Source organism: Periophthalmus magnuspinnatus, chromosome 13, assembly GCF_009829125.3.
Source record: "Periophthalmus magnuspinnatus isolate fPerMag1 chromosome 13, fPerMag1.2.pri, whole genome shotgun sequence".
NCBI lineage: Eukaryota > Metazoa > Chordata > Actinopteri > Gobiiformes > Gobiidae > Periophthalmus > Periophthalmus magnuspinnatus.
The window spans coordinates 25,399,624-25,419,780 of record NC_047138.1 but is presented as its reverse complement, the minus strand read 5'-3'; the positions used below and the strand labels follow the sequence as shown (position 1 = coordinate 25,419,780).

General features: G+C 35.9%; 1 protein-coding gene across 1 annotated transcript in view; it reads right to left on the bottom strand.

The window, feature by feature from the left end:
* LOC117380440 (large neutral amino acids transporter small subunit 4-like) overlaps window positions 1-20,017 on the bottom strand; it is a 42,272-nt gene extending 22,255 nt beyond the window's left edge. Inside the window, exons 1-5 of the mRNA XM_033977247.2 lie at window positions 19,865-20,017; window positions 16,442-16,671; window positions 8,742-8,970; window positions 8,412-8,467; window positions 7,981-8,057 (exon numbers count right to left, since the gene is read on the bottom strand). Coding sequence (XP_033833138.1) covers window positions 7,981-8,057; window positions 8,412-8,467; window positions 8,742-8,970; window positions 16,442-16,601 — 522 coding nt within the window. The 5' untranslated portion in view covers window positions 16,602-16,671; window positions 19,865-20,017. The remainder of the gene's footprint in view (window positions 1-7,980; window positions 8,058-8,411; window positions 8,468-8,741; window positions 8,971-16,441; window positions 16,672-19,864) is intronic.
* Window positions 20,018-20,157: the final 140 nt, after the last annotated feature.

The following is a 20,157-nucleotide window of genomic DNA, read 5'->3' as shown; positions in this document are numbered from 1 at the left end:
GTGTGAGTTTTTACTATCGGGAAAATCACACATGATTCTTTGATGATACCATAACCACTGGTGGATGAAGTACTCAAATTAAGTAAAAGTATAGGTATAGAGGTAAAAAGTTACTCAAGTAAAAGTATCTCATGAAAAAATCTAAGTAAAAGTATTAAAGTACCTGTTTAAAAATGTACTTTTAGAGTAAAAAAGTAAAAGTATTTGACACAAATGTGAATTTATTCATGTGTCAAATGTAGTAATATAGCAATACATTTTTCTCATTAATTTTGTGTATTTATTTTTGTTTGCTCAAAGCCAAAACTCAAATTCAAAAACTTACCACAAACATGGTAAAAAGAATCCCTCAAATCATATGAAAAGTACTTTCTACTTTTTAGTCCAGTTAAAAAATATAGGCGAGTAGAAAGTACAGATACCTGCTCTCAAATGTAGTAAAAGTAAAAAGTATCTACTGTAAAAATTTATTTAAGTAAAGTACTTTACTACTTGTCTGTGTAAACCCTCACTACTTGTACTTCGTTACCTTCCACCACTGACCATTACGAGATAGGGTCAAATATATAAACTCAACCACAAGGGGTCAGTCAAGGAAAAAAATCTGTGATATGGCTGGATAGTTGCACAAGAAACTTATTGTAGCTACTGGAGCAATAAAGAAATACATTTGGATTAACATCAGATAATCTAGACAAGACTGGATTATTTGGAGTTGAGCATTTTAAACACCAGGGCTCAGACGACTAAGTGTCCATCTTACATCACTTCTGACCATATTATGCTAGGACTGCACAATGTATCGCAATCTATTCAAAATCACAACTTGAGTCAGCACAATTATCAAGGCACCAGTGGTGAAAGAAGTACTCAAATGTGTTATTTAAATAAAAAATAATGATACTGATATATTTTATTTGTATATCTTAGCTCAAATTATGAACGTGTTAAAAATAAAACCCTCAGACTTTCCAGCGTGTCTCAAACTATAATGAAAAATACTTTTACATTTCACTCCAGCTAAAAAATGTAGTGGAATAAAAAGTACAAGAGTATCCAATGTAAAATTTACTTGAATGCAGTACTTTACTACTTTTACGTTATGTTCCACCACTGCAGTAATTTAGATAATAGAATGTCCTTTGCAAAGAAAATATTCTCTATTTATATTGAAAAATCTTGCTGTACTTGTAGTTTAGACCTCTGCGCACATTGTATTAGTTTATCAGTTCATATTTCAGTCCTATCTCAAATGTTAATGCTCCTGTAGTTGTTTACAATGAGCACTATGAACAAAATCCTTCTTTTTAAACATATATATCACAAATCTAATCCCAATATTTTGTGCATCCCTATACATGCATATACATACATCCAAAACAAAAGCATACTATAGTAAATACCTGAACATGACGTTATGGGTGGAGGTTACTATAGGTCAAAATAACTTGTTTTGTTGAGATTGCAATTGATTTGTAGGGCAGGTTTGAGCAGGCGATCTAAGTGTGTCATATTGAGCAGAACAGAAACTAGCTGAACGGCTGTCATTCAAAGAGGAAATTTGACATAGCAGTTTCAGGCTGAAATCTGGGAATGGAAACGGGAAGCTGGTGGTAATGATGGTGTGCCTGTGGAACCGGTTTGGACTGGTTCGATCCAGACACGGGACAGTGTATCATCATAAAGATCAGAGGAGAGGGGTATCGGATTAGAAACACAGACTGCAAAATGTGATCATTATCTGATTTTTGCAGATATCCAATCATCGAAATACTACTTCTGATGTGGGTAGTCTGATTTCTAATGTGGTCAGGACAAAGAAGAAAATGTTAAAGATTCAAATGCAAAATTCATAAGTACAACGGTTACTTTATAAATCTGCTAATTAAAGGTGTAACTTTTCTGATGGGGGGTCCACCATTTACTGGTTTCCATAGAGATGTTGTTGTTATATGTAGGTATTTATTGTGAGTATTTATTTTTTCATCATTATCTCTGCTGTTGCATTTTCCCCTTTATTTTGACTGTACTTAACCACAAACCTCTGTCTTATATAAATATACAGTTCATGTTGTAAATACTGATGCTTGCAGTATAGCAAAAAAAAGTTATTGATGCCTAGAATATTCTATTGAATGGCATTAAATGTATCTTTTTTCCATGGAGACAAGCAGGTGACGCCTCCAGGTCAAGTTACAGGCTAGATCTATGGAGAGATGAGCCCACTCACTTTGAGAATACATGTTTTACAAGTCATTTTTGAGGAATAAAAATTACTGTAATTGAATCAATGCAATATAGATACATGTAATGCCAGACTGTGGAACTTTCCAGGTAAGCAGTAAGATTTCCATGGAGACAAGCAGATGGGGGACCATCCTTTAAAAAAGTTAAATAGTGCAGCATTAATTGGAACTAGATGTTTCTGATGATCGGATTTTGTGCATATAAACACACATCTAAATGTTATTACTGTATTGTGTTATCTGAAAAAATCTGAGCAATCGAAGAATATTTACTTGCCATGTTAACGTACTCACTAGTGCATGGAAACAGGCTACATACCTCCATGGTGTTTTCCTCGCAGATATACATTCTTGGAAAGCTGCCCAGATGTGAAACTAACACACTGTCAAGAACTTAGACTCAACTGTGAACGAGGAATCTAGGAACCAGGGCTAGACTATTCAGGGAATTTTGTGAGGAAAAACACATTGTATTTTTAAACCATAGTAATTTAAATGTAACCTATTTGGGTCATTCTGACCTCACTCCCACAGGGACTAACTGTACTGTATGTTGTGCTAATAAAAGTAAATGAAGAGTGAGACCATGAGCGGGGTCTTCTTACAAAGCTGTCATGTGTGATGTTTACCAGATTAATTTACAAAGTAAAACACTGAGAAAAAGTGGTATAAAATAAAACACATTTTAAAAGGTATTATTTGCCTTTGGGCCCAGGTAACTTTCTATCTGTTTGTATCTATAGAGATGTCATTCCTTTGCATAGAATGTTCCACAGTATGTAAATAAATGTATCAGTGTAAAACAGAGGCAAGCAGGTGATGTCATCAGAACAAGTTACACATCAGATCTGTGGAGAGGACAGCCAGTTCATGTTTCATTAGCAATGAAAATGCCAGGTGTCAGGTTTTGATAAGTTTACTGTCATACTGTGGAACATTCCAGGCAAAACAATAACCTCTACCTCCACCTACAAGTTATATAGTACAACTTTAATTTAGAGTACTTGAACTTTTTTGGTAAAGTTTACATTCAAATTGTGTTGGATACTAATAGAAGCAGTACCCATCCAGCCCTGCATTACATGCAATATAAAAGGTGATTTATAATAAACAGAACCATGAGACTGAATGCTTTTCCCAGCTCAGATCGAACATTTCAGTTATTTTTGCTCTTTGCAAAAAAAAAAAAACAACTGCTCTTTGCACCTCCAAACATGTCATGTGACCACTAAAATTATAGAACACTTCTGCTTGAAACCACTATCACTGCCCTGGAACAAAAGCAGACAGGCTTATCGACTACAATTAAGACCCACGTTGTAACTTGCAAAAAAGGATTATGCATTTCTGTTAGCATTTTTTTTTCATTTGCTACCTCTACTATAGTACTAACTATACCACAATTACTACTATTACTACTATTACTACTACTACCACTGTTTAATTATTGCCATCCTCTTCCATACAACTACAACCACTACTACAACTACTCCTCAAAACCTCAATACAGTATCTCAATAACCCCATATATGCTATTATTACTAATAATAATACTGTGCTATCATTTAACATAACACTAGTTTTGCCACAGTTGTTCTAGATGTGCCGATCAGACTGATCCCAGAGAATTAAGTTCTGTGTTGTAACCAAACAAACTTCATGCATAATATTTCACAACATTATCAGCTTGCAGGAATTTAGACATTTAACAATAGCCCCATAGCTTTTAATACAGGGAGATGTATATCACACAAAGTATAGTTCATGAGCCATTTTTACACTACTAAAAACAATGTTTAGGTTACACCACATGTTAAGGTAATTATGTGGTATTTTGTATGTACCAGGCAGGTGCAGGTGTTCTGGGGATTTGCTGTTTACGATGCTAAATGAGTTCAACATGTGTTCTGGATTAGCGCACGTGTCGACCTAAAATAGAGTTTCTGTCTTCAGTGCATGTTATTGTGTGATTTTTGTCTTAAATTTAGATAACATATGGTTTTGTTCAATACGTATCTGTCTGTATACACGTGTACGCCAACGATTAAAATAACTACCAAATGATAATAAAAAGTAATACATTTTATAAGCAAAATTAGGTAATTTCAGTATAAAGTAGACCCCATAAATGAAACCTAAATGTAAAGTGCCTTTTATTTCATATTAACTTTACTTTATTGTTTGAAAAGTTTGACTTCATAAAGCTGGTGATGTATGAAAAACTGGGAATGAATATATATTTGTCATAGGTTTTCCAGTTTTGTAAATATCCATTCTGGGAATAGGCAAAAAGAACATACTAGCTAGGTACCCCCAGAAGCTGGATTAGGAAAAACAACTTAGTCTAAACTTTTCCCGGTAAATGCATTCCCAGATAAAGTTGGACCATACCCAAAAGGAGGTACTAAGAACATTCATTCCTCATCAGTACTGAACTCATTTAAACAGAAAAACATTTCAAGATCTTGTTTACTCAAAGCAGGAAGAAAAGGAAGGAAGGAGGGTTCTTTTCCTCAACCCCTCCCAACAAAATCTCAATGGGACACTTAATACTGCTTCAGCATGAAGAAGTTAGCACAGATAGACAAAAGAGTAACCAAAAACTAAAAAGAGCATGGAGACGACCTGTCTGCAGAGTACAAAGGATTGTAAAATAAAACAGGCTTGTCTAAAGGCCCTATAAACTCCAGCTGATAGATGCTAGCTCATAAAAACCTCTGTCTGTCCAATAGGAGGGTAGTAACATGTACTTGGAAAAATTGTACTATAGCTGTAGTGTAATATTATTTTAAAGTAATAGTCTAACTTGAGTACAGATTGCGGTTGCTCTACTCACATTGTATTGACTTTAAATTATTTGTTTAGGAATCAATTTGTTTCAAAGTGATGAGCCCTGCCACTATAGTATTTAACAGTTAATATATAATATAGTAATAGTAATATATAATATATATTAAAGTGTAATATATCTTTTGAGTACTAAAAATGGCACCTATAAAACAGGAAGCTGAAACCTGTTTATGTTTAAAGTTACATTTTACTACAGTACAGTAAGAGTACATTGAATGGCATTTGGATACTTTTAGATTGAATACTATTTATTTTATATTTTAAGTAGTTATATACACTACTGGAATAGCTTCTGGTTATTCCATCCAAATACTCTTTATTGACCTCTATTGAAAAAAAAGACCAAATAGAAATGTGTGCATCCTTCTTATATATCATTAATTTGTGTGTTTATATATTTAGGAAAGTTGTTGACTTGCAGTTTTTTCTTTACTTTCTATGAATACTCAATACTTTTATTTTGAAGTAACAATACTCTTTACTGTAGTTTTATCTTTTACCTTTTGCGATTTGTTCCACTTGCGTCTGCACATTTTAAATGTTCTTGCCTGCTCAATAACAAGCCCTTAGCAGAAGCAGTTTGCCTTACAGGGACACACCTCAAAATCAAGGAAACATTAGAGAAAGCCTGGGAGCAGGTCTGCAGCTAAACTAACATATATATAGACCTGTGCACTGTAAGTCACTGTACAGGAAGCTGAGCGCAAGAGCGACTGAGCAACTGAAACTGGAGAATACGAAAACAACATAGACTCAAGGGGCTGGGGGGATGGGGGGGGGGGGGGGGTGTTACTTTTACTTCAAGGTAATAAAACACGTGTGTGCTCCAACTGGAATGGATAAAATGATGTTTGAGTGTTGTTTGATTGCCTATTTCTACTCTCTTGTTCTTAAGCTGTGCAAGTTAACAGCTACGCTTTACCTTTTCTTCAGCAGAGATTGGCAATTCCAGAGCTGAAACTATCCAAATGATTCTAGTGAAGGACAAAGAAGTGAAGGAAAAAAACTCTAGTTAAGGAGAAGAACTCAGCCTAAATATGCTGGGTTTATGCGTTAAATATGCATGAATGGAACAAAACACAGCTTCAGGTATGTTTGTGATAAGGAAACACACATTATAACACAGATCTAGCTAGCTTCACTATTTTAGCAGTGGAAATTAATGTATCTATATTTAAAGTCAATACCATGTCCAGTATCCAATAGTATATTAAATCAAATTTCCCTAGTCCTATATTGTTACTTTTTGATTGACAAGTGCACTGCATTTTGTTTGCGTTGTACTTAAATATATGTAAGTATTGTTTAAATCTATTTATACAATTATTATGCAGTAGCAAGTAAGATATTTTGAGTATTTCATCTTGCTGTTCTGGCTGCTCGTTGTGGTGATGGGGTTTATATGAGCTGAACAACAACTGTATCTGTTTGTGTGGGAGAGTGGGCGTGAGGCATTCAGGGTTTGATATGAGTGTGGGAAATACAAAGACACAGTTCAACTCCCCTGTCTGTGTTTCCTGTTTATGGCTTCAGAGTTGAGGTGCATAACATGAACTTAAAGCCTACAAAACCATGTTATGAATTAAATATGACTGTAATTGCCAAATAGAGGAGATGAAATATGAATGGGATCACAAAATGTAAAATGCATGAACGTTGTATAGTAAAAGAGGCTTTGATTGTGCCATAAATAAACCATGCCCTCAAGACTCCAATGTAAAAAATGTGTGCATCTGCTGACTCAACTTGTATAACTGTACTGACGTATTTGAGCTTAAAATATTACCTCAATATATTGTGTAAGTTTTTTTTTAATTTATTATCATTCATATATATATATATATATATATATATATATATATATATATATATATATATATATATATATATATATATATATATATATATATATATTTATTTTTTTTTAATTATCATATTAACATATAAAAAGATTTAAAGGTGCAAAGTGTAACTTTCCTGCTTGGAATGCAATGTTCCACAGTATGACATTTAATCTTATCTATCTTGCATTTACTCAATAACCAGAGTTTTATTGCGAAAAGAATACCTTGAAAAGCATGTATTCTACTATGACTTTGCCTGGTGTTGTTACTGTCTTGTCCCCATGGAGATAAATACCTTTAATGCCACACTGTGGAACATTCAAGGCAAATAAACAGCACCCCCACAAAGACAAGCCGGTGGCAGACATAGCACCATAAATTTACATTGTGCATTGTGTGCTTTTAATCATTCCTCATTTGCTTCATCTCCACTTCTTTTCCATTTGCATGTACATTATATCCATTTGCATGTACATTATATAAAGGGCAAATGGTAGATGAGGCAGATCTTTTCCCGCCAATGTGATGCACCTATAATACTATGTCTAAACATGTTAACATTATAATTCAGTGTCTTTTTCCATCAGTAACTTTGCATTTTACCCTTTTAACCCGATACGTCAGACTGTTACACAACCGCCCCACGTGTGTCATACTGTGAGGAAAGTCCTGCTCTGCACTCAGCCTTATGTGGATGCAATAGTGAAGAGCTGATGTCTTTTTAAGGGCCTGAGACCAGTGAATAATACATTGTGTACCACCCAGACCTGCTGATGTTCCTGCTCTATGTCTGAGTCCTGGGTCTGTCTACTCACGTGGGATGTCCCATGATGCAGCACTTTTGTCTGAGATGAGATTGACCTGACTGCTGCTGTCATGGTCTTACTTCTAATACAGAGTAACACTGGTTGCCTTTCTGCAGTCACTGTTTATAGCTCTCTCCATTTCATTACACTGTGGTAGTCACTAACTTTGGTGTTCTCAAAACTATGTCTTTGTTTTGCCCATTTTCAAATGTTCTGAAAAAGAAAATTGCTTACCGTCAGAGAGGTGAAGGTCATACACATGCCTCCAAACCCATTCATGGCCAAAGCGAAAAATATGAGCATGGATAGATCTGGGGAAAAAAAATTGAATAAATGTTAGATTCAAATCATATCATTCAATATTCATAATCCATGTTAATTTGTTATGGCTTAAATATTTAGTATTAAAACAAGTTGTGTATTTGTGGAGTATTATTTGGATGTAATGCAGAACTCTTCAATGCAGTTTTCAGTATTGATAATAATGCTATTGCAAAGCTGAACCACCAACACTATTTTACAGGAGCAACTGGTGTGCCAATATTATTATTGTTGTTGTTGTTATTATTATTATTATTATTATATTCCCCAAATTATTATATCATAATCAATATTTGTTAAAATGCTTTCAAGTGGACAAAGTCTTTATTTCCTTCACTACTTACTGTTCGGATCACTGGCTCCATAGGCGATGAGGAGGCATGAGAAGGCAAAGCAGGCACTGTGGACACATGGAAACAACAATCAGAAAAACATTGTTATCATAATTATGAATGAAATAATAATAATAATAATAATAATAATAATAATAATAATAATAATAATAATAATAATAATAATAATAATAATGATGATACATTGGATTAAAAATATATAGAAGCAAACACTATACTCATTGCTGTTGTATAAAATCAAGGAGACATAGGACAAACTCATAACAATATCATAAAACAGTCTAGGAATGAAATAAAACATGTTAGTGTTTAGTCCTTTACCTGCCAGCCAGCCGGAGCTTGCGGGGGCCATACTTGTCCATGATGATGCCCATGGGCAGAGTGATAGCCGACAAGAGGAAGGAGCCGATGGTGAAGGCCAAGTTCAGCATCTCGTCCTGGTCTTTACAGATCTGCCACCCGTTCACCTCCAGGTACTCCTCCTCCTCTTCTTCTACTGCCGAAGACTGATGATCCGAGGAGTTAGACATGTTAAAACTCGAGCTGTTTCCTACAAAAGAACATATGCACGATTGAGAGATTTATTTGAGATATTTTTTTACTTTATTAAAGGCCTTTTATCACCATAGTTACTCTAACCCATGCAACAATACTCTGCACTGTGTAATCGTTTCTGGGGGGTTTGCCACCTGCTTGTCTCCATGGAGATGATATTGCTTTATCTGAAAAGATCCATTGTATGGCTTTAAACTATTCTATCTCCATGTAGACAGGCATGAGTGCCACCAGGTCAAGTTACAAGTCCAATCTGTGAAGACGCAACCCCACTCACATAATGGAATATATGTTTTTCCAAGTATTATTTGAGCAATAAAAGCAGTTATAATGAAAATATGCAAGATAATGTCAAAGTGTGGAACATTCAAGACAAGAAAATATTATCTCCAAAAGACAAGCAGGTTATAGTGTAGGTACTGAATTGTGAGATAGGGCTTTTGATATAGTGGAGGACTCCCAAATGTCCAGAATGCTGCTGCTGGTCTGCTCATGAGAGAGACGAGGCCACATCACGCCTGTGTTGTGTAAACTACACTGGCTCCCTATTTCATATCGGGTGAAATTTTAAAATGTTATTGATTTTAAATATCTGCACTCTATGGGTCCTTTTTATTTGAAGGAGTTAACTGCAGCCCTATACTCCACCCAGAGGCTTGAGGTCAGCTGATCGGCTCCTGCTGGCTGTGCCCAAAGCCAGGTTCAAAGCCAGAAGAGACAAAGCCTTTTCTGTGGCAGCACCCACACTATGGAACAGCCCTCTGCATGTCAGATCCTCTCAGTCTGTAGAGTAGTTTAAGATCAGACTAAAAATTTACTTCTTCTCCCTGGTATTATGTTCTACGCAGGATATCTTGGTGTTTCATTATTCTTTGCCTATGTTTTGTATTTTATGTATATCTGTTTTGTTTATTGTTATTTATGTGAAGCACTTTGGACAGCTTAAGTTGTATTTTAAATGTGCTATATAAATAAAAGTGAATACAATTTCATTGAATTGAAAGTTTCTGTTTGCTAATCAACCCACATTGAGACTTAGTCTCAATGTGGGTTGAGTCTTATTCAACTAGAATCCATAAATATGTTTGTATATTTGCAAAGCCAGCAGTCCTGTGTGACAAACTCCGCTGTTGAACCCAGGCCAAAATAGAAGTATATCTGTCAGTCTCATTTCAAGAAGTTACCGTTTGCTGACACATTTGATGTCTGCACAGAAGTTCAAACAAACTCATAAACACGTGAGGGGGAACTCTCAGGCTACAGAAATAGCATGACTGAAGCTGCACGGACTATTTCTCTGTATCAGTATGAGTGCAGGCTGGGACTTGTAAACAGTTAGAAATGTCCCTTGTATGAACTCAATGTCCACGGTCTCCTCTGTCTCCCCCCCTTCCCTTCTCCCCTATTTCTTTCTCCTCTCCTTTCTCATTCTCTCTCTGTCTCCACTCTCATTCACTTTACTCCTCCTGTCTCTCTTTCTCTCTATATAAGTTAGTGAGTCTGTGATATCTCCTTCTCCCCATTCTGTTTCTTGTTTTCTTCTGTCTCTCATTTTATCCTCGCTCTCCTTCTGTCCATGCTCTTTTCTCTCTCTCCTCTACCTCTAATCCTCACCCACTCCTCTTATCTCTCTCCTCCTCCCCACACTCTCTGTGTCTCTCACTGTCTCCCCTTCTGTCTTCCTATTGTTCCCCTTATCCCTCTCTATCTCTTTCTGCCCTCTCTCTGTCACTCTCTTCCCTTATCACTTTCTCCTCTCACTTTCGATCTCCTTTCTCTCTTCCCTTATCCTCCCTCTCTCTCTTCCTATTGTTCCCCTTCTTCATCTCCATCTCCTCCTGCTCTCTCTCTCTTCCCTTATCTCTTTCTTCCCCTCTCTCCATCACTCTCTCCTCTCTACCCACTTTCCATCTCCATCTTTCCTTTTATTTCTCTCTCCTCCTCCTCTCTGCCTTTCATTCTTCTTCTTTCTCTCTTACTCTCTTTCTCCTTATCCCCCTGCTCTACTCCTCCCCCCTTTCTCATTCCCTCCTTATCTCTTTCTCCTCTCTCTATCGCTCCCTCTCTTTGTTCTCCACCCACTTATCCAATCTCCATCTCTCCTCTTATTTCTCCCTCCTCCCCCTTTCTTTATTTTCTCCTTTCTCTCATCCCCTCTCTCTTCCCTCCTCTATCTCCTCTCATCTCTCAAACACTCTCTCCTTCTATATTCCCCATATCTCTTCCTCCCTCCCTGCCTCTCTCTCTCTCTTACTTGTTTTTTAGCTTAAACATTTGTAAAAAACAAAAGCTGACTAAGCCATTTCACAAACACAGAGAGGAGGGGCGTTCACCTTAGCAATCGGGGTCAGAACTCTTTCTCTGATAAACAACATATACTTTTTTCATTTAAGTACCGTAGTGAAGTACTTTGACTGCATTGAACTGGCTTGTGTCGTTGTATGAGGCTGACTAAGGTTATAAAGAAACAGGGAAGTAAGGGGTGAGACCAGGAAATCATGATGTCATAATAAGGAAGCCTGCAGCAGAAAGTGGACACGTTCAACTGGGAGGATCCTAGTGCAGGTAAAAGGTCAAATGAGTTGTTTATTCTTTTGTGGTAAATAGGTCCAATGCAGCAGGTAGCATTAAGAGGGTTAGTGCAAATAATAAAGGTGGTATTAGGATAATAGGAAACTATGGCAACACTGGTTGAATTAAGAATGTGTTGTTTTGAGTAACTTGGCAAGTGAAAGTGTGTCAGTGGAAAAAAATGTATTATGTTACTGGTGCACTGTGTATGTGACCTGGTTCTCTCCATGGAGATGTTATTGCTTTGACTGGAATGTTCCGCAGTATGGCATTTAATGTATCAATCCCAAATTCTCCATAGAGACAAGATATATTTTTCTCTCCTGTTTTAAGAGCTTATTATATTGCCATATTATTTTAGAAAAATCAAGATGAAATATTCTTAATTTTTATAGTTGTTTTTTTTAATTATCAAGATATATTTGATAACTGCAGTCGCTATTTGAATAGGTTTTTCTTCTATTTGGTAGCACAAAAACAGTTTATTAGCATAGTAATATGTCAGACTAACATCCTAAAAGTGGATTTGCCCCAAGCATTAGCACAAAGAGACTAACCACCCTGCTATTGTCTTAAAGCTAAATTGATCCACTTTAGATTAGCAAAGGAGTTGTGTTGTATTAAGCGGATTAAATGCCAAGAATTGCAGTAAAAATAATGTGGACGTCTGTCCCTGGTGCTGGGATGTGCTGAGTAATCAGACAGAACAGAGTCAATAAGGGAAGTGACCTGATATTAAACAGGGACAAACACATGGAGGGGTGCAAGCTGTTTCTGTCGGAATTAGGTCAACACTTTAAAAACAAAACAGGGTTGGTTGAGCCTGGTTTATTGTTACATGATCCACAACACCTCCTCTTTTGGGTAATCTTGTTTGGACATGTCGAAAACTAACTATTAGAGTGTATGTGTAACAGCTGGTAGGAGGGAAACCTACATACACAAAAAATGTGACTAGTGAGTCCAAAAGGAGAATGTAATGTAACCAAATATAAATAATATTAAATCTGTACTGTGTAACTTTTTGCTGCGTGTCTATATTGTCGGGTTTGCTGGTATGTTCCACAGTATGGCATTAAACTTAACGGGTCAGATCAGGCGGCCTGGCTCAAAGTGCGACTCGAGGTCCAATCATATCCAATTAATTATGTCAATCAAACCTTTCCCAGTTTTGAATAAGTCTTATGTTACCAGGGAAGTAAGGGGTGAGTTACCAAGTAAGTCTTGTGTTACCAAGGAAAATTTTACAGAATTTTGTGGATTTTTTTGTGCAAATTCAAAACCAAATTTGTGAGCAGATATCGATTGTTACTTTTATGTTTATGCTGTACTAAGAGGAAACACAAAGGGTGGATGAGTGAGCTCAGAGCACTTACACGACACAGCTACCGATACATGCAAAAACTGTGAAACACAACAAGTTTCAGGTGAGGCTTTTGTAACTGTGTGACGAGATCGTACGTGGGGCAAAACAAGTTTACTTTTTAAATGTATTTAATATGTGTGATCTTAAACATTTTAATAACAAATATTAGTACTACAAATGTGAAGCTTCAAAATTAGAAATAACTTAGATCAGTCCGAATATCAAACACTTTACAACTGCTGAGTTTTCTTCTTCTCACTACTTTTTGAGCTTAAATAAGAAAAGAATATGTGAAATGTACTTTAAATGTACTAGATGCATGTATACTTACTTTTTGTGTTCATTAATCTGCTCAAAATAAATAAATAAATGAAAAAAACAAAACTTGCATCAAAAGGTCCTGAGCATCAGCACTAAATTATATTTGGCGTGAAAAATATAGTTTGAAGTCATCATTTTCTTGGGTACAGAATATGAAAGATTACTGTCACAATTGGTTAGTTTGTATATTTTAAAGGTCCCATTTTATACAAAATTGACTGATTTAAGAAATGGTATAATGTTGTTAACTCCTCAAACACCTGGAGTTGTGTTTTGTTTGATTCAAACATGTTTGAATAACTCTTTATTATTAGTCTGTTCACATTTCCAAAGCTCAAAATGCTCTATTCCATCTTGTGAAGTCATAAAGCGGTAGTTTTCAAGTTTACAGCTACGTTTAACATTTAGTTCAGTAAAGACTGGCAATTCCAGGGCTGAAATGATCCTAATATTTCTGGTGAAGGTGTATGGAGTTTAAAAGCACAGTGAAGCATTTCCTGTTTTACCACATGACATCAAAAGGTAGAACAGAGTGTTTTCAGTTAGAGAGAAGAACTCAGAATAATGTGCAGGATTTGTGCGTTCATTATGTGTGAATGAGACAAAACATAACTTCAGGTATGTTTTGGATGAGGAACCAGCATTTTAACATAGAGAACACAATAGTGAAATATAAGACCTTTAATATACATTATACCAATGAAACAAGTGTAGAGCAGCCTCTATTCATGGGTTTCAGCTTCCTGTTATATGCAACATTTTGAGGACTTTTTCCATTCAAAACATTTAAATTGCTAATCGCTATTGCAACAGTCAATTTCATTGATAGGATATTACACAGTCCTAATTACGTCACGTTAAGTCAAAAGTCACCCATGTATCTTTAGCTGATGTTGCTAATGCAGCTAATCACAGTTTCAAAGTTGACTGACCTGTACTTTTAGTGTAATCAGTGAATGCAGTGACTAGGATTGAGTATTAATCAATATAAGACAGGATTCTTGGAGCCAAAACTCACACAAACTTTGGCAGCAAACCCCGACCGTATTTTTCTGCAACTGCCAAATTAACTGCTTGTAGGGATGTCAAATTAGACCTTTAATAGTTATGCGGCTGTAGTGTAAGTTATGTATCAAATATTACAACAACATATTGAATATGAACAATATATTACACAGACCTATTCCAAGACTCATCACATTGGCTTGTTAGTACCTGGACTTTGGTTGATAACACATAGCTATTCAGGTTATCTTGAGTGGCCCTCAATGGAAAATATAAGATGAGTCACTGACGAGTTTAAAGGTGAACTATGGAAGTTTTCTGGTGGACTAACATTTGCTTCTCTCCATTTATTTTAAACTAGATTATGAAAAGGGTAAAATCTTGCTACAAATTTTGATACGCCAATGATCATGAAAAAGTGTATTTCATATGATCATGTGGAAGGTCCAATTTTGCCCCATAACATTTTTTCCTTTCAAAATTACACTTCAATTCGAATCTAGTTTTGGTTTTAGTTTTAGTAGTATCTGGGTATCTCTTCTTTTTTTTCCTTTTGACAACCGTTAGAGAAATAGAGAATGTATGCATAGAGGGATGCTGCCAGACATACAAAATTACTGATTTGATCTCAAAATGTTAATGCTTTTTACAAATCTGTGTGGGCAGGTTTGTGTGCAAAATTATACTGTAGCTTTCATCACTACTTCCTTATGCAACAATGCTAACATAATTACTGTGCGCTAGGTACAACTTGAATAGCCTAATTTCCACGCCACTCTAGAAAACAGACAGAAAATTGTAGATGCTGCTTGTCGCTATGACAATATGTTAAAAAGATGGACCAGAGATTCATAATCATTTTAACTATATCTACTAAGTGCATACTTAAATATAAATCACTATCTTGTCTGCTTTGCTCAGAACAAAGCTTAACTGGCACTACTACTACTACTACTACTACTACTACATGTTGTCTTTGAGTTCTTTTGAGGTGACTATGATCTTTTTCAAATTGATATTTACTTCAAACAAAACAAGCACACATCTCAACCTTTTATAATTTTGTTTTGTAACCATTTACTTTTCGAAAGCACAAAGATCCATTGGTTGATAAGTGCTTCTGTCTGTTCTGGGCTTTGATCAGGGGCAGATGAGGACAGGTGGTTTGATCTAAGCGTTTCTGTATTCACTGGTATTGAACTGTGAAACCCCAGCTCTTCAGTAAGGATACAAGGATAATGCTGTGTATGCAGATATTATAGTGGCTATTACTTTCTATAAGAATTACAATGACAATACCACTATTTCCATATTATGAAAATTGTTTTAAAAATATCATATAAGATGATTATTATTTATACAAAGACTTTTCTGTTTCATATTGAACCACTCAGAGAGTGATCCTCCTCTGTACCAGCCATGTCAAAACTGAGTAACAACTTGTCCTTTCACTTGTAACTTTAATTATTTGTCATACCTTACAATTTATATATTTAAAGGGCCTATATTACACTATTTTCTGATCTATGTTATAATGTTGTTTCCTCATAAAAAAAAAAAACATACCTGGAGTTTGTTTCATTCACAGATATTTAACACACAAACCCTGCATATTTAGGCCAAGTTCTTCTCTCAAACTGAAAACACTCTGTTTTACCTTGCGATGTCATGTGGTAATACAGGAAGAGTTTCCCTGTGTTTTTAAACTCCATACACCTGAAATCATTTGGATGATTTCAGCCCTGAAATTGACAATCTTTACTGAACAAAAGGTAAAAGGTAACTCTTACCACTCTACCACTTCATGACATGACACATGACACAAGGTGGAACAGAGCATTTTGAGTTTTGACGATGTAGACAGAGTAATATCGCAGGATTACTCAAAACTGTGGGAATGAAACAAAATACAATTCGAGGTATGTTTTCAAAGAGGTATATACAACAACATTATAACATGGCTTAAAGCTCACAAGAGTCAATTTTGTGTAAAATAGAACCTTTAATGTATCTATTTGATAGAGACAATTCATATTTAGAACATCTTTTATGCCTAAAATATGTCATAATTTCTATCTGTTGTCCCTCCCAACACATGGATTTCAGAATGACAAAGAATTAGGACTGTTGGCATAGCAATTGACAATTCAAACCAAAATATTATTTCTTTAGAAATATAAAAAATAGACTGCAGTGGACTAACCTGGTGCCTTGCACAGGTAGGAGTAGAATCCCTCTGACTTTAGCATAATGAGCAGAGAGGCCCAGCCCAGCAACACAGCGGAAAAGAGCAGATTCTCAATGACCGCCGTGATGGCCATCCACCAGCGCCGCGAGAAGGCTGTAGCCAGGGTCGGAGCCATGACACCTGGGGAGAGGTAGAGCCGTGTGGGCCTGGAGGACAGGAGGGGGGCTGGAGGAGTCTGTTGGAGCCTAAACATGACAGATTAAAGTTTCAACTTAATCAAGGCTCAAGGTGTCTTTACTCATTTGGTTTGCAACAGTATATAAACACACACAGACCACACACATTAAAAAATAATGAAATAGGTACATACAAGTGACGGATGTAAAATGCCAATAGGAGTAGGAATAAGAGACATACTATACAGCACAGTATATATGGTCATTTGAGCAGTATTGGGTTGTCATAAATCTATCAAAATATGCTAATTTCAAGCTAGTATTTACAGAATTCTGGTTTGATCAAGTCTAGACCAGATCAAAACCAGGTCTTTATCTGGTCTAAACCAGGGTTACATAGAGTCCAAAGATTCCTTTAAATTAATTTATCCAGATAATTTCATCAAGAATAGTCAGTAATCCTTATGCCACAGTCTTAACGCAAGTACTGCAAGTATTTGTGAAGCCATCACTACATAAAAGTACTTAGTTCTACCAGACAAATCAAATATAATCTCATATCTTCATAACATGCAATTTTTACAACAATTACAACTCAAATCATTTAGGTTTCTTTGTTCTTTTGTGCTAATGACAAGGCCTTAGGAAAACAGAAAACAGCTGAGGAGCACAAGTCCCGCCCTCTCAGGGTCACGCCCCACCTCCACGCTTCACTGATTGGCTGAGGGGATTCCCTGGTCTGCGCTCATTGGCTGTTACTGACATAGTAGATGCAGGAGCTACACGTGAGTTTCAGTTCATTTATGCCCCACAGGGGAAACATAGGCGAATATGTTCTATATCACAACCCGTCAGAGGTATGAGCTGTTATTGTGCACACTTACTCCCCAGTCATTTTCATTATTCACCACATGATCATCAGCTTTCAATGCACAAAAATATGAAGTTATACCGATTATAAATGTTGCTATTATGCTATTATGTTTGCATGTCACTGTGAATATGTGTAATCTTATGTGTAATCTTATAATACGAATGCACAGATTATTCAATTGTATCCTATTTGAATGCACACTTTTATCATATTTATTTAATATTTAATATAAACAATGTTGAAAGTTATCCATGGGTTTCAAAGTGATGAAAATAAAGTCATTTTGTGACAGTGATTTACAATTAAAACATACAATGTTATATTTCCTGAATGGTGAAAAGTCCTCAAAATGTCACCTACGTACAGGAAGCTGAAACCCATGAATAGCTGAATTGTTATCTAATTATTTTATGATTTTTGTAATAACTATTTTCCAATGAGCTGATAGAATAACCAAAGTTACTGTAGTATAGGAAAGATCAGGGCAAGGCAACATCAACTAAAGCCAGTTTTAACCAATGCAGCATAATATTCAGGTACCACTCAGGTATGTTTTTTTTTTTTTCTTCACTCTTTTTTAACTATTAAAAAAATGACTATTCAAATCTAATAGGATGTTCGAATGAGAAATTCCACAGCATGTCTTGAAATGACTTTTGTTTTTATTAATATCAGACACTGTATTTTCATAAAGTAATAACAATCTTCTAAACATGTTCAAACTTGTATACTGTATTGAGACGTAGGACTGACTATTCCATATTGAATGCACTCTGTGTTTTGCAACATGGAGCGCTCATATTTTATTGTCAGTTCAAAGGATGGAGACATTATAATCCAGTGTTCTGATGAGTTTTAAAAGCATATCCAGAACAAAGAGGGTGAATGAGGAACGAAGCTAAAACTGGTCTGAACTGGACTGGAGTCATCTGCACACCCCTCCCTCCTCCTCCTCCTCCTCCTCCTCCTCCTCTCCCCTCCATCTACTTTTCTGCATCTGACTACAGCCCACCCCTTCCTGCATCCAGCAACACACGCTAAAGCAGGCACATCCACAAAAGGTCTTTCAAAATAAAATATTACAGAGACTAATATTAAGAACACTGCATGAGCCAAATGCAAAGATGCAATGGGTTTTTTTTTTCACTTTTCTTCAATAGCACATTTTATGAACATACAGCAGTTTCCAAAGTGCTGCACAGTGGTTCACATGAAAATAGAGGATCGTTATTAAGAAAATAAATAGAGGAGCATTATTAAGAAAATAGAGGATCGTTATTAAGAAAATAAAAAAATCTGTAAAACCAAATAAGATCCGCATATTCAGAAAAACTGTAATACTTCTTTGAAAGTTAATTTTTTTTTAGGGTATGTTCCACCTAAGATGCATTTTTTTGGCAGATAAAATTTTAAATAGGCCACTTTGTCCAGTGGCATGCAGTCAGATTATTCAATGAGCACATTGGGACATGTTCAATAGAAATTCATATTTTTCCATTTTAATTAATACTTTAATATAACTAAATATAGCCAACACTAAACAAAGTAATTAACGCCACCAGTACAGCCTATATTTGCGTTTTAGTGTAGACCTAATGTAGCCTAAAACACCTTAAACTTTATTAAAGATGTTTTACTTATTAATTAAATGTTGACTTTTGTCAATTCAATTTACCCAAAAATGTTTGTTTGTTTTGTACAATAAAAGTTAAAAGCATAAGGTTTTGTGTTATAAATGTATCATGGTGCTTTAATTGTGAAAATCAGGTCACGTTTCCTTGTTATTGCTGTTTATTGCCAGTGTAACCGCAGCTGTTGACGCTCCAGCGGCGCTCAGCTGTTCAGTAACAATAACAGTAGGAGCAGAATAATAAACCAACACGCTGCTGCTGATACTGTCTCGTGAAAAAACGAGACAACCGCTAAAAAAAACAAACGTTATTTTAGTAGGCTATTTTTGTGGCAGTAGGCGAAATGGCAATAAAAACTTTGGTGCAGCGTTTGAATGCCTTATCGCAATAACACACAAGCAACTGGAATAAGCTTAGTTTCAATTGATACGATCTGAAAAATGGCTATAACGGGTTTTTTTAAAAATACTGTTACACAATGACAGTGCCAGCAATAGCAAGAAAATCCATTTTTAAAGTTCATTTGGCAATATTGCAATGTCGGTGATTCATTTAGTGTTATTTTTGCGATAGAATAAGGGAATTAAAACCTTGCAAAAGACGTGTAACCATAGAAGCTTATTTCGAACAAAATCGAAGTGTGCATTAAGTTGTAGATGTCATTGAACACTGTATTGTTTATGAAGTGAATTTTCGAAATACAGCAGTGGTACATGTAAGTCCTACAGTGCAAGCATCCTTTTTGTAGACAGCTTACCTGACTCCAAATCCGGGGGACAAGAAGACCTGTGTCCGCTGTCACGACTCTCTCTGCGGATGTCCCCAACTCTCAGTAAAAGAAAGACAAAGGAAGAGGACTATTTCACATGTAAACTGCTTCTTTGGTTTGTTTTCTAGCAAAATTTCTCCCATCCTCATCGCTCGCCTTTTTATATCAGCGCAGAGCCGTTCACAAACAACCCAACGCTCTGATTGGTCGAAGGATGAGCTAGAGACGAGCGCCAGCCAATCAGAAGACGACGATATTAATGACTTTTGTTTCCCCAAGTT